The 19907-nt window shown below is 49.5% G+C and overlaps 1 protein-coding gene across 5 annotated transcripts in view; it reads left to right on the forward strand.

Annotated features, from left to right (window-relative positions):
- The window catches only part of Atp2b4 (ATPase, Ca++ transporting, plasma membrane 4), a 93661-nt gene that overhangs the window by 53079 nt on the left and 20675 nt on the right, over positions 1 to 19907 (forward strand). For all 5 annotated transcript variants that reach the window (XM_005375268.2, XM_005375270.2, XM_013522634.1 and 2 more), the window contains exons 3-15: positions 6623 to 6820; positions 7460 to 7717; positions 8247 to 8372; positions 9069 to 9194; positions 10330 to 10365; positions 11935 to 12096; positions 13880 to 14094; positions 14525 to 14767; positions 15425 to 15666; positions 16638 to 16869; positions 17652 to 17831; positions 18456 to 18543; positions 19163 to 19269. In XM_005375268.2, the coding sequence (XP_005375325.1) occupies positions 6623 to 6820; positions 7460 to 7717; positions 8247 to 8372; positions 9069 to 9194; positions 10330 to 10365; positions 11935 to 12096; positions 13880 to 14094; positions 14525 to 14767; positions 15425 to 15666; positions 16638 to 16869; positions 17652 to 17831; positions 18456 to 18543; positions 19163 to 19269 (2213 nt within the window). The remainder of the gene's footprint in view (positions 1 to 6622; positions 6821 to 7459; positions 7718 to 8246; positions 8373 to 9068; positions 9195 to 10329; positions 10366 to 11934; positions 12097 to 13879; positions 14095 to 14524; positions 14768 to 15424; positions 15667 to 16637; positions 16870 to 17651; positions 17832 to 18455; positions 18544 to 19162; positions 19270 to 19907) is intronic.

Raw genomic sequence — 19907 nt, forward strand, 5'->3', positions numbered from 1 at the left:
ATAGTGACGAGTCTCACCACAGCATTTATAAGGTGCAACATCAGTTTTGAGGCCTTCATCGGTTTGAGGTTACAAGCATAATTCTGTCTGCCTGTCTTTCTTTGGGCCTTCTGCCCCACAGCTGCCATCTCAAACTTCGCTGCACTTCTCCTAAGGATGCTCGATCTCTTCTTCATGGCCCATCTGGCTGTGGCTGCGGAGATTGACATTATACGGCACACTCTTGCTGCTAAGATAGGAAAGATTACCCACCAAAAGAATGTCATGGAGAGAGGGGAAGGAGTGAAGTGGACAGCCCATCTACCACAGCTAGGAAAAGGCCGGTGCACTGTGGTGTTGAGCAGTAGAGGCAGGGATAGTAGCATCGTCAAAGAAATTCTTAGTAGTTGGTGAACGGGTGAGGAAGGCTTTTGTAAAACTTGGGGGAAGCAGCATTCTCTGGCGTACTGGTGGGTTCATGGGAAAGACGGAAGAGGGAGGTGCCCCCCTCTGTCTCTCCTCCCTAGAAGTTCCCAGTCTGGTTTGAGTTATATGCCTGTGGCCAAACTAGGTCAGGACAGCTGTGGGCCCTCTCTTCCCAGGCCAACCCAAGGCTCCAGGGGTTCTTCACTGCCCAGCCCTTGCCCAGAGCTGGACTTCTTTCTGGATTAGCTGGCATCCCACTACCAGGCAGAGAGGGGTGTCAAGATCTTGATGAGGAGAGTGTACCTGGATCTCTCTCTTCCCATGGATCTGGATTCCTTTATTTGCATTCATTTGGCAGCTTAGCAGAAACTATTACTTGTTTTTTGTTTTTGAATATGAGTTTGTTTTTTCTGTCTGTCTGTGGTGCTGGGGATCAAACACAGGGCTTCACACATGCGAAGCATGCGCTCTGCCCCTCAACCCTGGCTTGACTTTTAACCTTCCTCTTGTTGCCTTCCACTGACCCATAAGCTCGGGTGGGAAAAAAGATGGCTTTTCCTCCTTGGTGGAGGCAGATCTTGCATCTACTCTTAAAAGTGGAGCGTTCACTCTTTTTATTTAGCTCCTAAGGTGTGAGCCCTAGGAATGTGACACCACACGGAAGGAAGCACGTGCATGCAGGAGGCAGAACGGGCAGAGTAGAGGGCTGTCAAGGATGCTCCAAGGAGCTGTCCTCTCCATGTCAGAGCTGCAGTTTTCAAAAAAGGCTTAGAGCAGAAGGGTGCTAAAGGGAGGCATGCCCCGGCTGTGTGGACGCCCGCCCCCCACAAAGAAGGCAGGAAGCATTGTGGTCTAGTCCAGCATCTTCTTGCTATAAATTGGAGTCACTTGCCTTCTCTGGAGGCTGAGAGGATAGCAGTTAGAGGATACATCTCGGAGCCATGGTGATGAGCTGGAAATGCTGACTCAGGAAAAGTAGTCTACACTCCTTGGGAGGGTAGCATGTGGTTAGCAGCAGGAGCTAGCTCCACCCAGGCCCTCTCATCTTAAGCTATTCCTTTTCCTTAATGCCCTAACCCAGGGTTTTAACATAGGACTTGAAAGGTTTGTTTGTTTTTTGATGCCAGTAATCGAACCCAGGTCTCACACAAGCTAGGCAGGCTGCACCATAAGCTCCATCCACCCCAGCGCATGAACATGTCTTCTCATGTGCCAAGAGCATTGCCTGCAGATCGAGAAACTCCCTTGTGTGCTGTGCGGGAAAGGCTCTGCTGCCTCCTTTGGCAAGGTGTCATAGCTCAGCCAGACAGCTGGGAAGTCCCTCATGAAGTCCCATCTACCTCTACCCTTTCTGAGGCCGCGCTGGTTCTGATAAAAGGTGCCTCTGCCCCCACAGGCCTTGATGTCTGAGCCGGGTTGGCCCAGGCCTTTCCCTGCTGGAGCCAGGCCACGGACGGCTGGGCTGGGCTGCTTCTCCTGGGCTCTGGGTGCTGCACAGGCTCACAACAGACACAGATGTTCCGCTTCTGCTGATTCTGCCCTGCCCAGGCTGGGCCGGTGCTGTGCAACTCCCAGCCTGGGGTGGGGGTGATGACCTCACCTAACGTTCTCATTGCCATTCCCAGCTCATGTGCTCACTCTGACTCTTAGGGCCAGAAGCACTTGTGAGCTGGGTGGGGCTCTCTCGCTCGTGTTCTTGGGGACAAGGTTTCCTCTTACTTTCCTGATGAATTTCTTGGGGAAACCCTCTTCCTGTGTTTCCAGCATGCTTTCCCTGCCAAGTCTTTCTTTCCCACTCCAGGAGGCTGTGTGAGTATTTGACAAGCCACAGAGATCAGGGCCCAAAACATTTTTCTGGGCTGGACGACTATTTGTGTGAAATTATAGCTGCTGAGATCAGGGTCTGAAAGCTTTTCTGAGACTGAAAGAATTGGAATGGAAAGCCCAAAATTGGGATTGGCTGGGCTCCCAGCCCCACATGGCTTTCCCGTGCAGCGCCACATGTCAGAGAGGATTCCCAAGGCTACTCTTGCTAAGAACCCCAACCTGCCCCGCCCTGCTGCAGGGCGCACTGGGAACTGGCATAGAACTTGACTTCTTAAGGTAGCTGTTGCACATGCCAGCACTACTTAAGGTGGAGCAGATAGATGAGTAGAAAATGGCAAAAAAAAAAAAAAAAGTAAGTAAATATGTGACTTTGAAGGTATCTGGGCAAGAGCAGTCCTGACCTTTTATGGTACCCATGTGTCTTGCTTCATTTGCATATGTCCCAAAAAGCCATGGGAGAACTCACTGAGCAGAAATCAGACCTGAGAGGAATGGATGACACCATCCCTGAGGACAAGATAAAGACAACTGTTCACCCTCCCTGGAGACCGAGGGAGTAGCGCTGGCTTACTCAGAGTCACAGAGGAAAGCAGCTTTTGAGCCCACCCGTGGTGCGAGAAGCAGGGTGGGCCTAGGAAGCAGGAATTTCTGTGCAGAACTCTGGCAAGTCCCAGCAAACTGGGGCCAGTTGGTCACACTCGAATGAAGCCTCGGCTGAGTGTAGTTGCCTCCATCCCCCAACCCCCTCTGGGTGGAGGTTGGCATCCAGCCACCTCTCATGGACATAGACTGCCCTTTACCAGTTCAGGGAATCCCATAACCTCTCTAGGCCTTAGTTTGCGTGTATGTAAAATGGGGTTCATAGTAGCCACCTCCTAGGGTTTGTGCTGTTTGAATGGGAAAACATAAATACGCCTGCCTGGTGAAGCGTCAGGCACATAGTGATTATTTAAAAGTTAACAGTCTTATTTATTACTCATTCATTTAATTCATTCAACAAATTTGTATGTGCACACTCACTGCTACAGGCCTGAAGAACAAAGACAAACCCATGTGGAGGGGGAAAGACAATAAATGTTAGGTGAGAAGATGTGTTGGGGGCAGCTGAACAGGGTGAGAGGGATGGAGAGCACCATGCAGAGAAGCTGCCCTTTTAAATGGGAACCGGTAGGCCTCCCTGAGGAGTGGGCAGTGGCAGGGAGACCGAAGGAGGTGAGGGGGTGAACGCTGGCCCACGACGAAGGATCTGGGCAGAGGCAGTAACCTGTGCAGAGGCCTGAAGCAGAAGCAGGACCCTGTTATTCGGTGGGAGAACAGAAGGACCGAGAGGTGGTAGGAGCAGGTGGGCGCTGGGAGCTCGTGCGGGGCTTTTCAGGCCGCTGTAAGGTCTTGAGCCCGGTTTCACTCCAAGTAACAGTCACAGCGGGTTTGAGGCAGATGAGTGGCATTTGCTGCTTTAGCTCTTAAAATCAGTACTCTGGGCACTGTGTTGGGAAGACACTGAGAGCAGGAGGGCACGGCTGGCAGCCAGGAGACCAGTTAGACGATGCCACAGTGCAGCTGGGAGACGCTGGTGGCTGAGACCAGGGTGACAGCCAGGGAATGGGAAGGGGTTGAACTTCGGATACATTTTGGAGGCTGGGCTGATGGGATTTCTTGACTAAACAGATAGAGGGGATGAGAAAGAAGAGAGCGGTAGGCACCAGAGATAATGGTAAGGAATTAATATGAGAGCCAAAGGGGCGAGTAGTCCTGCCCCCTCTGTCCTCAACAGAGTTGTTTGGATAGACTCTTTACAGATGCTTTGTTTTTTGTTTTTTGTTTTTTGTTTTGGTGGGAAGAAGGGCTATTAGGCTACTAGGGTGTCCTTTATTATCCCCTTTAATATCTGATGTCCATTATCCCTCATGATGGTGTACTAACCCTTGTTAAAGGAGGGCGGGCATCTCCTCCAACTACATTGTGAACTCGGCTTCTGTGTAAAACGGCCTACCCAGTTATCAGAACTTCTGCTTCACCCAAGCAAACTGGGCCCTACTCCCATGCTTCAGTGGCCCTGCCGTCTCCTGTCCTGGGGAAAAGAAAGAACCAGCAAGGCCCTGCCCCTGACCTGCCTGCATATTCAGCACCGTGCCTGGAACACTCCTTTCCCAGGCCCTTGACTTCCCTTCTTACAGTGAACCCAGCTGCCGAGTGGAGCATGTGGAAGGCATCAGGGAAGCAGCTCAACTTGCTTCACTGCTTTGGCTGAACCCTGCTCTCTTGCGGAGCTCAGCCTTGAGGCCAAGCTGAGGTCCTTGGGCCCTGGGTAGAAGAGGCCCTAGCTTACAACACTGGCACAAGTTCCTAACCAGCTCTCTGTTCTCTCCTAATGTAGCAAGTCAAAGTGCCCCCCTTGCCTGTTCCTCCCTCCTCACCCCGCCCCACTTTCCCTCTAGGCAGGTCCCGAATACTCCCACCATTCTAGACCACACCAATGAGTGTCCAAGTACTGTACCGCTGCTGAGGGTTTTGCTTTTCATGGGAAATAGATGCCATCTCAGGCCCTGCAAACAGTACGCGCTGGAATCTATTTCCTCATTTTCAAAATCTTTTCCTGCCTGAGTGTCTTCCTTAGGTCTAACCCAGTTCCCTCCTGCCGCCACCCTCCTAGCCATCCCATGGCTAAGTGCTGTTCAGTGGGAATGGAGAGGTGTTCGCCCTCATGCCATGCCCCATGCCTTCCCTACCCACGGGTGTCGTGTTGACTGGGGGTGAAGAAGTCCTGTGGCATCACTACCTCTGTTTTGTCTTTGCGGCTCCTCCCAGTCATTTGTTCTACAGGAAGCTCAGTGGAGTAGGAGGACCCCCTCCCCAGCTGCTGAGCTTTTCTCAAGACAAATGGTGCCCCACTGTGCCTGTGGGATGGGGTGAGGCAGCCAGAAGTTTCCAGAACCAAGACTAGTTTGCTGCCCTGTGTAAACAATTTGATGAGTACAACTGTCTTTAACTGCCATGTTAGGATTCTCTCCCACTTTAAAGAACAGTCCTTCTGGGGGCCAGGAGAGGGGCTTGAGTTCTCAGAGAGGCTTTAAGAATAGTTCTGCCTATCTCATTTCCCTCTGAGAATGTGCCTAGAGTGTGTGTGTTGGTGTGTGGTTAGTGTGTTGTGCGTGTGTGGTATAAGTATGATGTGTGGTTTATATGTGTGGCATGTGTCTGGCATGCACATCATGTGGTATGTGTGCTATGTATGCATCTATGTAGGGTATTGTTTATGTGGTATGTGATACGTGTGTAGTATGTATGTATCTATGTGTTGCATAACTGTTGTGCAGTGTGTATGTGTGTGTATGTGTGTGGTGTATTGTGTGAGTATGGTATGTGTCTAAGCTGTGTGGTAGGTTTGTTTCCATGTGGTGTGGGATGTGTGTGGATGCGAGTACGCAAGCACACAAGTGTGTTCGTGGGGAGGATACTGGTAACCAAGAACTGTGTAGTATCTGAAAACTTAGTGACCTTGCCTTTCTTCACCTCTTTGTATTCAACCTGAGTGTAGCATTTCTCTAACTACCTGTTCAGTACCCACGTGATAGAATAATAGTACACTTAGTGCAGTGTGTATAACAGAAACAGAGACATATGCACTTAAAGGGGATGCGTAAGCTACAGTCTCAAAGCCTCTGCCCCAGGACTTGGAATCCAGACACATGGATGGGCTCTGCCCTGCGTGACCTGGAGCAGGCCACTTGTTTTTTCTGGCCTTGTATATGAGCCAGGGGATTTACATTAACTGTGATTTCCAGTCTGCATCAGAATTTATATGTTAGTATGAGAAAAAAGTACTGTGTGCATCCCAAGAAACTTTTTTTTTTGAGATGGGGGTCTTGCAAAGTTCCTTGGGCTATCCTTGAACTTGCAGTCCTTCTACTTCAGCCTCCTAAGTAGCTGGAAGTACAGGTAGGCACTGCCATAGCCATTTCCCAAGGAACATCTCCATGTTTGTATTCTTAGAGCTGGAGCCTGCAGCACACTCCGTGAGGAGCAGGTGAAATTATGTGTATGCCTTAGTTTATCCTGGCTACTAAGAGAACCCGGTGGCAGCCATGCTGAGGCCACCTTGTCACACTTTGTCCATAGGTAAACTAAAAGCTGAGGAAAATCCGGGTGATTGTCCAGCCTAACTGGTTTCCACAGCTGGGCAGATTAAGAAGCAAGGGGTCTGTTCAAAGGTGTCTGTTTTGTTTTGTTTTGCTTTTTACAAGAGGGCTTTTAACTGCCTTCTGTTATCATCCCCCGCCACCTTCTTGGAATCAAACTCATGCCCTTGCGCTTGCCAGGCAGGCGCTGTGCCGCTGAGCTCATTCCCCTTTTGTTCTCATCCACTCATTCACTCCTATCTCTTTTTCAGGTCTTTCCGGAAACCCTGCCGATCTAGAGAAACGTAGACTCAAGTTTGGACAGAACTTCATCCCCCCAAAAAAGCCCAAGACCTTCTTAGAATTAGTGTGGGAAGCCCTTCAAGATGTCACACTCATCATCCTGGAGATCGCAGCCATCATCTCCCTCGTCCTGTCCTTCTACCGCCCCCCTGGTGGAAATAATGAACGTGAGTGTTTAAACAGCTCAGCACAGCTCTGCTCCGGGTTCTTCCTGTTATTACCAAAGCCAGTTAGCCTTGGTGGTTGACAGATGAGAGTGTAAATCCTCCCCCTTTATCCAGAGAGCTCTCCCAAGAAACCAACCTAGCAGCTAGGAAGCTGTTCTTTTCACTCACTATTTCTTACTGTTTCACTCCTTCCAGTTTCTTCCCCTTCTTCCAGCAGATCCATGGTCAGAATGTCACAGACCCCCCTTTCTCCCTCTACCAATGGTCTGGCATTATAGGAAACAGCAGTGAGAGCTTGACCATGTTGAGAATCATAAGTTTTTTTACCTACGACATGTATTGACATATTTCGTACAGAATAGTCATTTGCTTCTTTTAGATTTACATAAATCAACTGTACCAATAAAATAAAAACACACACACACACACAAAATATAAATAGATACGTGATAGCGAAACCATACCCAGTTCTACTGTCTTCTGATTTCTGCAGAGGGTGGCTCCTCTACCTGAGAGTTTTACTTTCTGTTTTTCTCCTTCTCTGACTTCCCACTGTGTGGAAGCTATGGGAGCCCCGCCCTCCTTTCTTAATGTCAACAAGAGGCCCTTGGGGACTGTTTCTCTCCTTTCCCTGGATAGTATGTGGTCAAGCCGAAAGTTCCCCAGAGGATGAAAATGAGGCAGAAGCTGGCTGGATCGAGGGGGCTGCCATCCTGTTCTCGGTGATCATCGTGGTATTGGTGACGGCCTTCAACGACTGGAGCAAAGAGAAACAATTCCGGGGGCTGCAGAGCCGTATTGAACAGGAACAAAAGTTCTCCATCATCCGGAATGGTCAGCTCATCCAGCTCCCTGTGGCTGAGATCGTAGTGGGGGACATCGCCCAAATCAAGTATGGTGAGAGCCCCGTGGTTATCATACCTCTGCCCCTACCCGCTACCCATGCGCACTTGAGGATAAGGTCTTTGGCATGAGGAGGCTGGGGATTGCTGAAAATTCAAAGAGATGAGCCCCCAAATTGTGTTAGCATCTAGGTTAGAGTTGAAGGAGATTGTAGAAAGGAATTTCAAACAGTAGTCGCTGAAATTCTCCCAAAAGGTTGTCAGACTTGCACATTGTGTCTTGGGATTAAAAGTATGTAATATTCAGGCCACAGGAAGGCAGGTAGGGTCAATGATAGTTTGAATTTATAATACCTGAAGGAATTTTTTGGTGGTGCTGAGGCTGGAAACCAGGGTCTTGTACATGCTTGGTACACCCCAGTCCAGGAGTTACTTTTCAAAGGCTCTCCAGCTACTGCCTGGGCCACCGCCCTATGGAGACAACCCATGGAGCAGCCCTGAGATGAGAGGCAGAGTCGGAGGCCCACCCTCTGCCGGGCTCTGACCAGCTCTCCTTCACTGTCTGCTGCTCCTCTCCGCCCTAGGTGACCTGCTGCCTGCAGATGGGATCCTCATCCAGGGAAATGATCTGAAGATTGATGAGAGCTCTCTGACAGGGGAGTCAGACCATGTCAAGAAGTCTGTGGACAAAGACCCCATGTTGCTCTCAGGTATAGCCTCTCCCTGCCCGCATCCCATTCTGCTGCCCCCCAGACAGCCAGGCCGGGAGCCCCAGACCTGCTTTCTCCTCCAGCTCTGTTGTGCTCCTTCCCATGGGCTCAGCTGAGGCAGTAGCCTGCAGGGGTGTTGAGTACAAGGACTATCAGGCACCCTGAAAGAGGTTTTCTATGAAACATAGTGCTGTTAAGGGTCCTGGAAGGGCTCAGCTGTTTAGGGGTAGGGGATAAGGGAGGGCTTAGCCTGAAACACTTATATTTTCCTCCCAACCTTCGGTTAATTGGTCGGTTTTACATGGGTCCGGCTCCATTTACCTTTTCTTAACTCTCTGATAAGTATATCATTACCCATAGGCCAGGCTTTTTTTGGAGGGAGCGGGTTACTGGGAATTGAACTCAGGACCTCGCACTTCCCAGGTAGGTACTGCACTACTGAGCTATATCCCCACCCCCACCCCGTTTTTGAGACAGATTTTTCACCGTGCAGTTCAGGCTACCTTCAGCTCGCTAGGTAGCCCAGGCTGGTCTCAAGTTCACAGTGATCCTCCTGCATCAGCCTCCCCAAGTGCTGGGATTATAGGCATATGCCACCACAGCCAGCTAGGTGTTATTTTTTAAGTTTCCATGACACCCAGTCATGGTAGGTATTAAAGAACAACACTCCTTCCCATCATCTCCTTTCCTATGCAGGGACTCACGTGATGGAAGGCTCTGGCCGGATGGTGGTGACTGCTGTGGGGATCAACTCCCAGACTGGAATCATCTTTACCCTCTTAGGGGCCAGTGAGGATGATGAGGAAGAAAAGAAGAAAAAAGGTAAAGGGCACTCGGGCATTTGGAATGAGACTCTGTCCTGTCCTCCCCATGGACAGAGTAGAAGCAGTGTAGCAGATCTGGATGGGTAGCCTGGCTGGAGCATCTGTTAGAATGAGGAGGGAAGATATCCAAACTCTTTTCCGAGATGAAGATGTAAACCTTGGCTGTCCAGGGAGCTCTGATGAAAACCAGATCCCGGCTTGAGGCTCCCAAGTTGCTTTTGGGCCTAGATTCCTGTGTCATTGGTGGGCTGTAAAGGGTTGAGTTAAACCCTCCTCACACTGAGCCGGCAGGTACGACCCCAAGTGCCCTCTGCATGTGCCTTCTCCTCCCTGCTTTCCTCAAGGACAGGAGAATTAAATGAACCATCACAGCTAAGAGCAAACTGATCAGAAGGATAAAATGGATTCCTGCTGAAACCCTGGGCTCTTGGTTTAAGAGATACACAGCTAGAAGAGTGGAAAGACAGGTCATGTCCATCCCGAAGTTAGGCCAGTCTTTGCCCTTCCCTTGCTCCTGAAGTAGGAACAACAGGAGAAAGAGAAAAAGATACTATCACCAAATTATACCTCTCCCTAGAATTCCTTCTTCCCTTGGCAGGAGTCACAAATGTCTACCACTTGGCCAGAGGATAATCTTGAGCTATTTAGTGGAGAGCAGTGTACAGAAGGAAACAGAACACGTTCTGTCCGAACTAGACCATCATTTTCACAGCCACCTGCCGGTAAAGGAGGAGGAAGCTCGCCCAGTGCTGTTGAACTGACACGAGACACCTTTCAGGTCCTTTGCCAATACATAGGAAGCGTTCCCACTTCTCGACTCCTGGCCCCACCCTGTTTCCCAAGAGCACCCTCCCTCCCAGCAGCAGCCATATGCAAGAGAAAGCAGCTCAGGTGTGAGCTTGCACTTACCTGTGTGAGCACTCTGCTAGTACCCCAGGGATTGATTAGAGCCTCCAGGAAGAGAGGATAGGGGCAACGATATGAGCTCCCTTTATGTTTATTGCCCTTCCCCCCAGCCCACCTCCTCCTCGGTCGCCCTTCTGGGCTCAGAGCAGGACTGACAAATTGCATATCTGATCTCTTAATAGTCACTTTGGGTCTCCACCCCACTTTTTTCTTTCTTCTCTAAACAGGCAAAAAACAAGGAGTCCCCGAAAATCGCAACAAAGGTAACCTCTCCACCCACTCATTTGCCATCTCTACCTGCCCACACTCAAACCAGACCTTTCCAGGCCATCTGCCTTCTCTCCTTCCCTCTTCATCATCTGTTATCGCTGCTGTGGCCCAGATGGCTCATCTTGAGGAAGGTGCAGAGATCTGGGGTGGGGTCGGGGGCCCAGTCCCAGGCTAGACGGGACAACGGTGCCCTCTGCTGTTGGCTCTGGGAACCTCACGTCAGAGTGGGGAGTTGATCTGCTCTTCTCAGGGCACTGAGCCTGCCCTGATTTTAAACCCCTACTGTCATCAGTCTCCGGGTTGGGAGACTTCCAGGTGGAGGGCGTTGGGGTGGGCAGTCCCTGCACCCTCCTCTTGCCAGCTGCCTCATCAGTGTCCTCTTCTAGTCTGGATTCCTTCTCTGATAGGCTTCTTGGGGTACTTGGGAGAGTCCTTTCTCTCTACCTCTCTCCCACCTCTCTTTGTTCCTTCCACAGTCTGTCTTGTTGCTCCTGATCTGCTGTGTGTCTCTCTCTGGGTGACTGTGTCTGCATCCCATCTCTGTCTTGTTTGTGAGTCTGACAGCAGAGAGTATCTCAGGCAGTGCGTCCTGAGCAAGGGGCTGAGCTCTGTAGGGACAAAGTTGGAGGACTACTGGGAACCAGCGAGGATTGTGCTCATGAGACAGCTCTGAAAGATGTTTTTTTCTTTTGTAGCCCATGTCGTAGTAGTCTTTAGAAATAGTCATTGTGTCAGAGTACCAGGGCCAGACCGAAATGATCCTTTAATTTTAGCTGTCTTTAAATCTTCTTTGAAAAGCAAAATAGATTTGTATGTCTGTCTTTATCCCTGCTGTGTCTTATTCTGGGGATCCCTTTATACCACCTTCTTCCTCTCCTCCAAAGACTTAATTCCAGGTCCCACTCTGTACCTCCTGAACTTTTCAGACAGGGGAGAAAAGGGATTTCCTTTATAAAAGAAGAAGCTAAGGGGTTGGGGATTTAGCTCAGTGGCAAAGCGCCTGCCTGGCAAGCACAAGGTTGTGAGTTCTATTCCTGGTACCGGAAGAAAAACAAAAACAGACAAACAAAAAGAAGGAGCTAAAAAATACCTTGGGTATGACAGTCTATGTTTCTTCCCTGACAGTCCACATAGGGAGAGGGAGAAAGGTGAACCTTGTAACAGGCAGCTAGGACCCCTGTGCCCTAGAAACCTCTGCCAGCCTTTCCTTTCAGCCCGCTTCTACAGTAAACATTCACTATTTTAAGCGCTGAAGTCCAGGAAGGATGGTTGCTGGTGATAGTCCTTAGCAGCATGATTAATCCCCTCGCTGTAATAAACCTGGCCTGGGGCTCTAAGGTGGTGCCAGTAGAGAGTTGAAGGCAAGTAGAGAGTTCCAAAGGCCCAGTAGAGAGTTGAAGGCAAGTTCTGTGTCTGGCATGGGATGGGAGTGGTCAGAACTGATGTCAGGGGCCTAAGGTGTATTCCAGGAAGAAGACAAAAGAGTTTTTGATTTCCATCTGCCTCCCACTCGGGGTCACCACCTTGCCTGCTCACTTTTCGTGTTTGTGTGTGCACTGTAGCAAAGACCCAGGATGGAGTGGCCTTGGAAATCCAGCCACTCAACAGCCAGGAGGGGACTGACAATGAGGAAAAGGAAAAGAAGATCACCAGGGTGCCCAGAAAGGAGAAGTCGGTGCTGCAGGGCAAGCTGACGCGCTTGGCTGTTCAGATTGGAAAAGCCGGTGAGTCGGGTCAAGCCAGCTTCTTGTTCTGTTCCAGTGTGGACACTCACAGCACCAACCAAGTCTGGCACAAGGAAGCTGAAGTTTCTAAGCTGCCAGTGCAGGCTAGCTGGCTGTGTCCCTGTTTGCCCCTGTTGGGCTGCCCTCAGCTTTTTCAGAGAGAAATGTTTTCCTAGGTGTAAGGGCTCATGACCGCCCTGTCTCTTCTAAACAAATGGGAAGTAAAGAGTGCATGTCACAGCAGGGGAAACAGGTTAGCAAGAAGGAAACCTTTAAGAGCTTTTACCTGTCTCTTGTTTGGGCTTGTAAATTCCTTAAGGACCTAGACAGCCACAATTTTCTGGAGGCCATTCCCGCGTGTAGCAGTAGCACACGACCAGCACAGAGCGATGAATGCAGAGTGCAGAGTGGAGGGAAGAGGCAGTGGTCAGAATGGCTCTCAGAGGAGGGGCCGCTAACTACGTCCTGTGTAAGCAAGTTGCTTCTCCATCACCTGCCCCTGTAGCCTCCTCTCTCCCTTTTCAGTGGTGGAAGCTAAGGTTGAGAGGAGGGCCCGTCGGTGCCCGTGTCCCTCCAGATAGGATCCAGAGCCCTGGGCATTTTCCCTACCCAGTCTTCTGTTTACCACAGTTGTAACCAGAAGATCTCTGTATGTGTAGTTCATGTTGGGTTCTTGTTAAAGTACAGATTCAGCTCAGCATATGTCTGAGGCAGGGCCTGAGGTTCTGCATTTCTAGTAACTGCCCAGACAATGGCAATGCTGCTGATCCGCTAAGCACACATCAGGCAGTAAGGATCTGTGCCGCTCACCACAGCAGCCACCGCCCACAAGCGGCCGTGTCCACTTAAATTACATGAACTTAGAAATTCAGTTCCTCCACTCACTTCAAATGACCAGCAGCTGCACGTGGCCTGTGGCTAATCACACTGGGTAGTGCGCAGAACGAACACCTGGCGCTCTGCAGGAAGCTCCGTCATAGGCATACCCAGCTACTTTTGACTACCTTGAAATCTCTTGCATATAAACTCTGTATGCAGGAGATGAATTGCAAATGCAGAAACAAGTTATTGGGCCTGACATACAGGTTTCAAACATGAAACAGATTTCTCCTAACCCTACTGTTGTCCTCAGCCTTGCCTTTTTCTTTGGGAGTACAATGTAACTTATCTTGTAGGATCACTGTGCAGAGGTTGTGAAGGGTTTGTGTGGCCCACAGCAAGTGGCGTATAAATTTTTGCACTGTAGGATTGGGCCGCACTCTTCTTTAGAAGGTTTCTCTGTAAGTGTGCTAGCCTAGAAGATCTGCTAGCATCACTGGGGCATCTCTGTAACCAAGTTGTGACTGGTCCAACATTTGGGAGAAGGCAGACTTGGTAAACTATTAGTAAATGAACCAATGCAGTTGCCTCATTATGGGTTGTGGAAAACAATCGTAAAATGCTGTTTCAAAAAGTGGACTAATCCTTTTATTTGTGAATGAGAAACTTGGTCTAGGAAACCCGGACCAGACGGGCTTGACTGGTCCAAAGCCATGAGTTAAGTAGGTACAGTGCTAAGAGTAGAACCTGGGTCTTTAGAACCACTGTCTTTAGAACCAGCATCTTTTCTTTTACACCATAATACAGAAGAAACAGAGCACGGATAGAAGATTTTAGCCTGACTTCTTAAAGATGGTGGTTTTAAAAATTAGTAGGAAGGCTATAATTTACTCTAATCCATCTCTGGTTGGAGCCCTTGGAGTGCTCTCAAGCCTAGGTTCACGCAGCTTGTTTCCCTGCACAGGTCTGATCATGTCGGCTATCACAGTTGTCATCCTGATTCTGTACTTTGTGATTGACAATTTCGTGATAGAAGGCAGACCATGGCAACCCGAATGTACTCCCATCTACATCCAGTACTTCGTCAAGTTCTTCATCATCGGTGTCACTGTACTGGTGGTGGCTGTGCCAGAGGGGCTGCCACTGGCTGTCACCATCTCGCTGGCCTACTCTGTGAAGGTGAGACTGGAGCAAACTTTAGGACAGAGATGGGAGGGAGGGTACCATGAAGCCTTCGGTGAAAGGATAAGCTATTCCATCTCCTGTAAACTTTGGGTGGTCCATCACAAGAGCAGAAATCCCTGACACTGGGGAGACCATCTCCACCCGCTGTGTCAGTGTTTAAATAAGCCAGTAGAATCTTTTTTTTTTTTTTTTTTTTGGTTTTTCTCCGGTACCAGGAACCGAACTCACGACCTTGCGCTTGCCAGGCAGGCACTTTGCCGCTGAGCTAAATCCCCAGCCCAAGCCAGTAGAATCTTAAGGATTCACCAAAACAGTCTCTTGTATATTTGTGTAGGACTGGAAAATAAAATGTGGAGAGATGTTGGCAAGGACATAGCCTGAGGTCCATTGGTCTTCTCTCAAGGCTTTTCTGTTTCCTTTGTAGAAAATGATGAAAGACAATAACCTGGTGCGGCACTTGGATGCCTGTGAGACGATGGGCAACGCCACCGCCATTTGCTCTGATAAGACGGGCACGCTGACCATGAACCGCATGACAGTGGTACAAGCTTACATCGGGGGCACCCACTACCGTCAAGTCCCAAGCCCAGACGTCTTACCACCTAGGGCCCTCGACCTTATTGTCAATGGCATTTCTATCAACAGTGCTTATACATCTAAGATTTTGGTGAGCTCTCCCTTTGTCTAGGCATTTGGAGTGGGCGGCTGGAGGGGAACAGTAATTTTCTCTGAGGCAAATCTCTCACTGTTTCTTCTGCCTGAATTACCATCCTATATCCCTTTCTTACTCTTGATTGAACATGTTCAGGTTGAGGCTGGGGGTAAATGGAGGGTTGGGATTGCGGGCCTCCAGGAATCTATGACCCTCTGATTACCCTGGGAAGACAGTGTCTCTAAAGAGGAACCTCATGCTTGCAGCAGACTCGAGCTTATCAGGAGAAAAATTACTCACTTTCCATAAACAAAGAGAACATTAGAATAACGCCCACGCAGGGTGAGACACCTGCGTCATGACTAGAGCAAACTATAAAACCCCCAGGAGGAGGGTGGCTCTGAGATCAACCTCACTGCTGACCACTCTCTATTACTCTTAAAATAGCACCAACAAATGCTGTCCCCCTTGTATGGGCTCCGGGTGCATTTGTGATTTTGAATTTCAATTATTTATTTATTTATTTTTATTTTCTGGTGCTGTGATTGAACCCACGGCCTCATGCAGAGTAGGCAGAAGCTGTACCACTAAGCTACATCCCAGCCCTATGTCATATTTTTGTCAGGGAGTCCTAAGTGGTTTCTCTACTCCTATGTGTATCTCTACCCTCAGCCTCCAGAGAAGGAGGGAGGTCTGCCACGACAGGTGGGCAACAAAACTGAATGTGCTCTGCTGGGCTTTGTCACCGACTTGAAGCACGATTACCAGGCTGTGCGTAATGAGGTGCCAGAGGAGAAACTCTACAAGGTGTACACCTTCAACTCCGTGCGCAAGTCCATGAGCACAGTCATCCGGAAGCCCAGCGGGGGCTTCCGCATGTTCAGCAAGGGCGCCTCAGAGATCATCTTGCGCAAGTGAGTGCCCTTCCCCCCGGGCTTCTTCCTCAGGATCCTCCCCTCAGGAGAGTCTGCATGACATGCCTCACACTGAACTGATTTGAATGATTAGTGAGCCCTTCAGCCAGGTGCTGACACCTAGCTAACATGTGAGGCCAAGAATTGCTTTTAAGTACTTTAGGTAGCACCTTTCATTTAATTCCCCTAACTCTATGAAGTGGGTGCTGTTATTCTGTCGTATAGATGAGAAAACAGGGAAGTTATATAATTTGCTCAAGGAGGTACAACTAGTAGAGACACAGTCAGGATTCAGACCTGGACAATCTAAACTTCCATTTCCTGATCTGAAAACAAAGATAGTCATACTCAGAATAAACTCCATCTCACTGCGGTTAGGTGATCAATGTACATAAGGTGCCTGGCACATAGAAGTAATAGCAATGTTAGCTCCAAGTTCCCTTTTCTTTCCCGTTCTCAATTCTGATTACAGGTAAGTTGCATAACTTCAAAAGTGGTTGGACTACTGATGGATGGATGGGTCACTAAAAGTTGACTCAGCTTGGGTATAGGGTCAGCAGAGCTTAATGAAGCAGTGCCCCAACTTGGTTTTAACTGCCTTCTTTTGATCAATACATTCTGGGTTAGCATTCTCCTGTGTACAGTTATAGATTGAAAAAGTCTCTATACTTTTGGAAAGTTCAAAAAGAGCAAGTGATCTACAAATGACTCAGCATTGCATTCCCATGTGGATAAGAACAAGTGACCTGGGAGAGTCACACTCGCTGCCCGCCTGGACCTTGGACCGTGGGCAATCCATGGGCTACCTTATCTTGGAAAGAGGAACTCAGTGGAATAATGGATAAAGGAGACACTGGGTCAGGGAGTGAGGTCTTTGGGAATAATGCAGAGTTGTCAGAATGTTTGTAATGACTAAAGAAACAGGCTGAGTAGGAAAGGAGCCTCTGCTTTCTGACTGTGTATCTCTCCAGGTGTAATAGAATCCTGGACAAGAAAGGGGACATATTGCCGTTCAAGAACAAGGACCGAGATGACATGGTACGCACTGTCATTGAGCCCATGGCCTGTGAAGGGCTCCGGACTATCTGCATGGCTTATCGGGACTTCGATGACACAGAACCCCTATGGGACAACGAGAATGAGATCCTCACGGAACTGACCTGTATCGCAGTGGTGGGCATTGAAGATCCTGTGCGTCCAGAGGTGAGACTTTGGCTCAGAGTAGGGCAAAAGCACATGAGTGACAGTCTCACAGTGGCCACTGGTCTAATCACCAGCCCACTGTGATCTGAGAAGCCACCCAGGGGTCACAGGAAGTGGGTACAAGTTCCTTGTCAATTTGTAACCCTGGGCAAGTTCCCTGGCATGCCTACTTGACAGGCCACGGTATTCCTTCGTGAGCAGTAAGAAATGGTGGTTTTGTTGGACTTAATATTTGGTCAAGAGGCAAGATTAACCATCTCTGTCTTTAGCCACCTTGTTTCAACCAGTATGTTCTTTTCAAGGAGGCTGTCTACAGAACACTATCCTAGACGCAGGGGATGACCGTGTCCCTGCTCCAGGGAGGTTCACACAGTCAGCCTGGTAGTTGTCAAGGCCAAGGCCAGCGAAGATGTCCTGCACTGGGGAAGCTACAGAGAGCAGATAGGAGTGGTGCCTGGGCCGGGCAGGCAGAGTGGTTAGAACTTCTGCCAGGCACATCTCCAAACACCACTGTACCCTGCTTAGGAGTCTGGACTGAGGAGAAAGCACACGTGTTTACACATAGCTCCTGAGGCCCATTTCCCCTTAGCTCCTGGGATAATAAGTGAAACTCAAATGTGGCTCTTGCGGGATGAGCAGAAGCGAGGTGACAGTGAGTGCTGTAAAGTGAGAGGTGTGGCCCAGGCCCCAGGGCACAGCTTCTCCGGTGCCACTCTGTGAAGAGAGCCGAAAGGAGCAGCTTACAAGTATTGCCATCCTTTTCCTTTTCTCGCTCTCCAAAGGTTCCGCACGCTATTGCCAAATGCAAGCGAGCTGGCATTACTGTCAGAATGGTGACAGGTGACAACGTCAACACAGCCCGGGCCATTGCCACCAAGTGTGGCATTCTCACACCTTCAGATGACTTCTTGTGCTTAGAAGGCAAAGAATTCAACAGACTCATCCGCAATGAGAAAGGCGAGGTGCGTCCTGGGTGGGAGGAACCAGCGCCTCACTAGGGAAGGGCTGGTTCTAGCGAACAGCCTTTGGGCCATGTGGGAGAAAGTGGGTGGATTCTAAACTGATATCTGCTCGTCGTGAGACGTTCCTTCCTACCAAAGCAGCTCAGATGGTGACATGGGGAGTTGTCTGTCTTCTCACTATCTTCATTCACAAGTTCTCTTTTGAAATAGTGTCACTAACTTTTCCAGTCATTCTGCTTTTTCAGTCATATCATCTCCCTACCTCATCCCTCTTGTGTCACTGCCCTATGGCTAGGAGTAGTTTGTAAGAGGAGGTGGTCTGAGGGAAAAGCTTCCTGATCTACATAGAAAAACCAAACCTAAGACCTCAGTAAATCATGTCAGCCCCCTGAGCCAGCAGCAAATCCTGACCCTCCTCAAGGGTCTCAAAAATACGGATTCTCTCCCAGGTAGGAGATGGGGAGGGAAAAGAAGACAAACGGAGCATGAGTGGTCACCCTCGGTGAGCTGAGCTGGCTGTTTCGGCTCCGTGGGGCCGTGGTGAACCAGCTCTCCTGTGGCTTAGATGGTTTGTGTAAGTGATTGTCCTTCGTGGCTGATCCAGATGCGGTCTGGTGTTGGCAGGTTGAGCAAGAAAAGCTGGACAAGATCTGGCCCAAGCTCCGGGTGCTGGCGCGATCTTCCCCCACTGACAAGCACACGCTGGTGAAAGGTGAGGTCAGCTCCTGAGTCAGGGCCCGCAAAAGATAAAGGCAGGCTGGGGTGAGCTTGGTAAGCGCATCAGCCAGAGCAACGCTTCTGTCCTGAATAGGGAGGTTCTAGGAGAGCTCCCGGGGTGATGGGAAAATGTTCCATTTAGCACACATCTGAGCCCTTGGTGAGTATGACATATAGTAAAGTTGGATTTTTTACACATTATACATCTTGTTTGCTGGTAGTACTGTGACTTAGTCATGACAGGTAAAACCATCTCGTTTTGTCAGGAAGGAAGTTGGAAGTTGAAAAGACAGGTAACTTACTCAAATCACCCAGCTGGCAGGTAGAACTGGTGCAGCTGAGCCCCGGGCTCTGCCTTCGAGTCCATCTGGTGCCTTCCCATCAGTTAGGCCACCGTGTGAGGACTTCTTTCCTAGCTGGGGTGCTGCCCACAAAACAGTTACTGCCCTTAGGTGGCAGCTGGAGAAGCTTTAGCATGGGAAAGGGAGAGAAAAAAGAAAATAGGAAGAGTGGTAGAGACTGGGGCCAGGGGTGGGCACAAAAAGCACCTTCCGTGGGAAACAGAGCGCTGGCAAATGGCCTCGGGCAGCACACGGGCTCACTCTCCTCCCCAGGCATCATCGACAGCACTGTTGGAGAACAGCGGCAGGTGGTAGCTGTCACTGGAGACGGCACCAACGACGGGCCTGCCCTCAAGAAAGCAGACGTTGGTTTTGCCATGGTAAGTGCAGCACGGTGTCGTTAGTCACTCGGTGTCCTCCACTGGGAAGCCAGCACAGACTCTAGTGGCTGCGGCCTCTGGTGCCTTCGCCTCCCAAGTGAGCTGCCTTCTCCAGCTCCATCTCTCCTGCTTGCCGGGCCAACAAGATGCGCGGTGGGGCCCCTTCAGGTGTGCACAGTGGATGAGAGGCAGGGGAGCCGTAAAGGACCTCACCCGGCAAAACCAGACCAATTTAGACTTGACCGTGAGTGCAGTGATTTTTTTTTTTTTTTTTTTTTTTTGCCTAGGCAAATTATAGAAAACTCACCTTCCGCACGAAAGACCTGCTATGTGGCAAGCATCGCTCAGTGCTCTGCTTTTCACTTATGAGGCCAAGAGTGTCAGAATTGCTTGGAAAGTTCATTTTAAAACACATATTCTAAAGTTGAATTGTCTTGATTCAGCAGAGTATGGGATGGGTATGAAAATGTTTGATTTTTTTTTCTTTTTCTTTCTTTTTTTAGCAAGCACACTAGCTCAATCTGATGTCCAAGGAAGTTTAGAATCCCCCAGACTGCAGAATGCTTCCTCACACTGAAGTAGCTTATGATTGAAAGCAAACTGAGCTATTGGTGCTTTTGTTTTGTTTTGTTTCCTTT

This window comes from Chinchilla lanigera, unplaced genomic scaffold (genome assembly GCF_000276665.1).
Source record: "Chinchilla lanigera isolate Chin_1 unplaced genomic scaffold, ChiLan1.0 scaffold00005, whole genome shotgun sequence".
Lineage (NCBI taxonomy): Eukaryota > Metazoa > Chordata > Mammalia > Rodentia > Chinchillidae > Chinchilla > Chinchilla lanigera.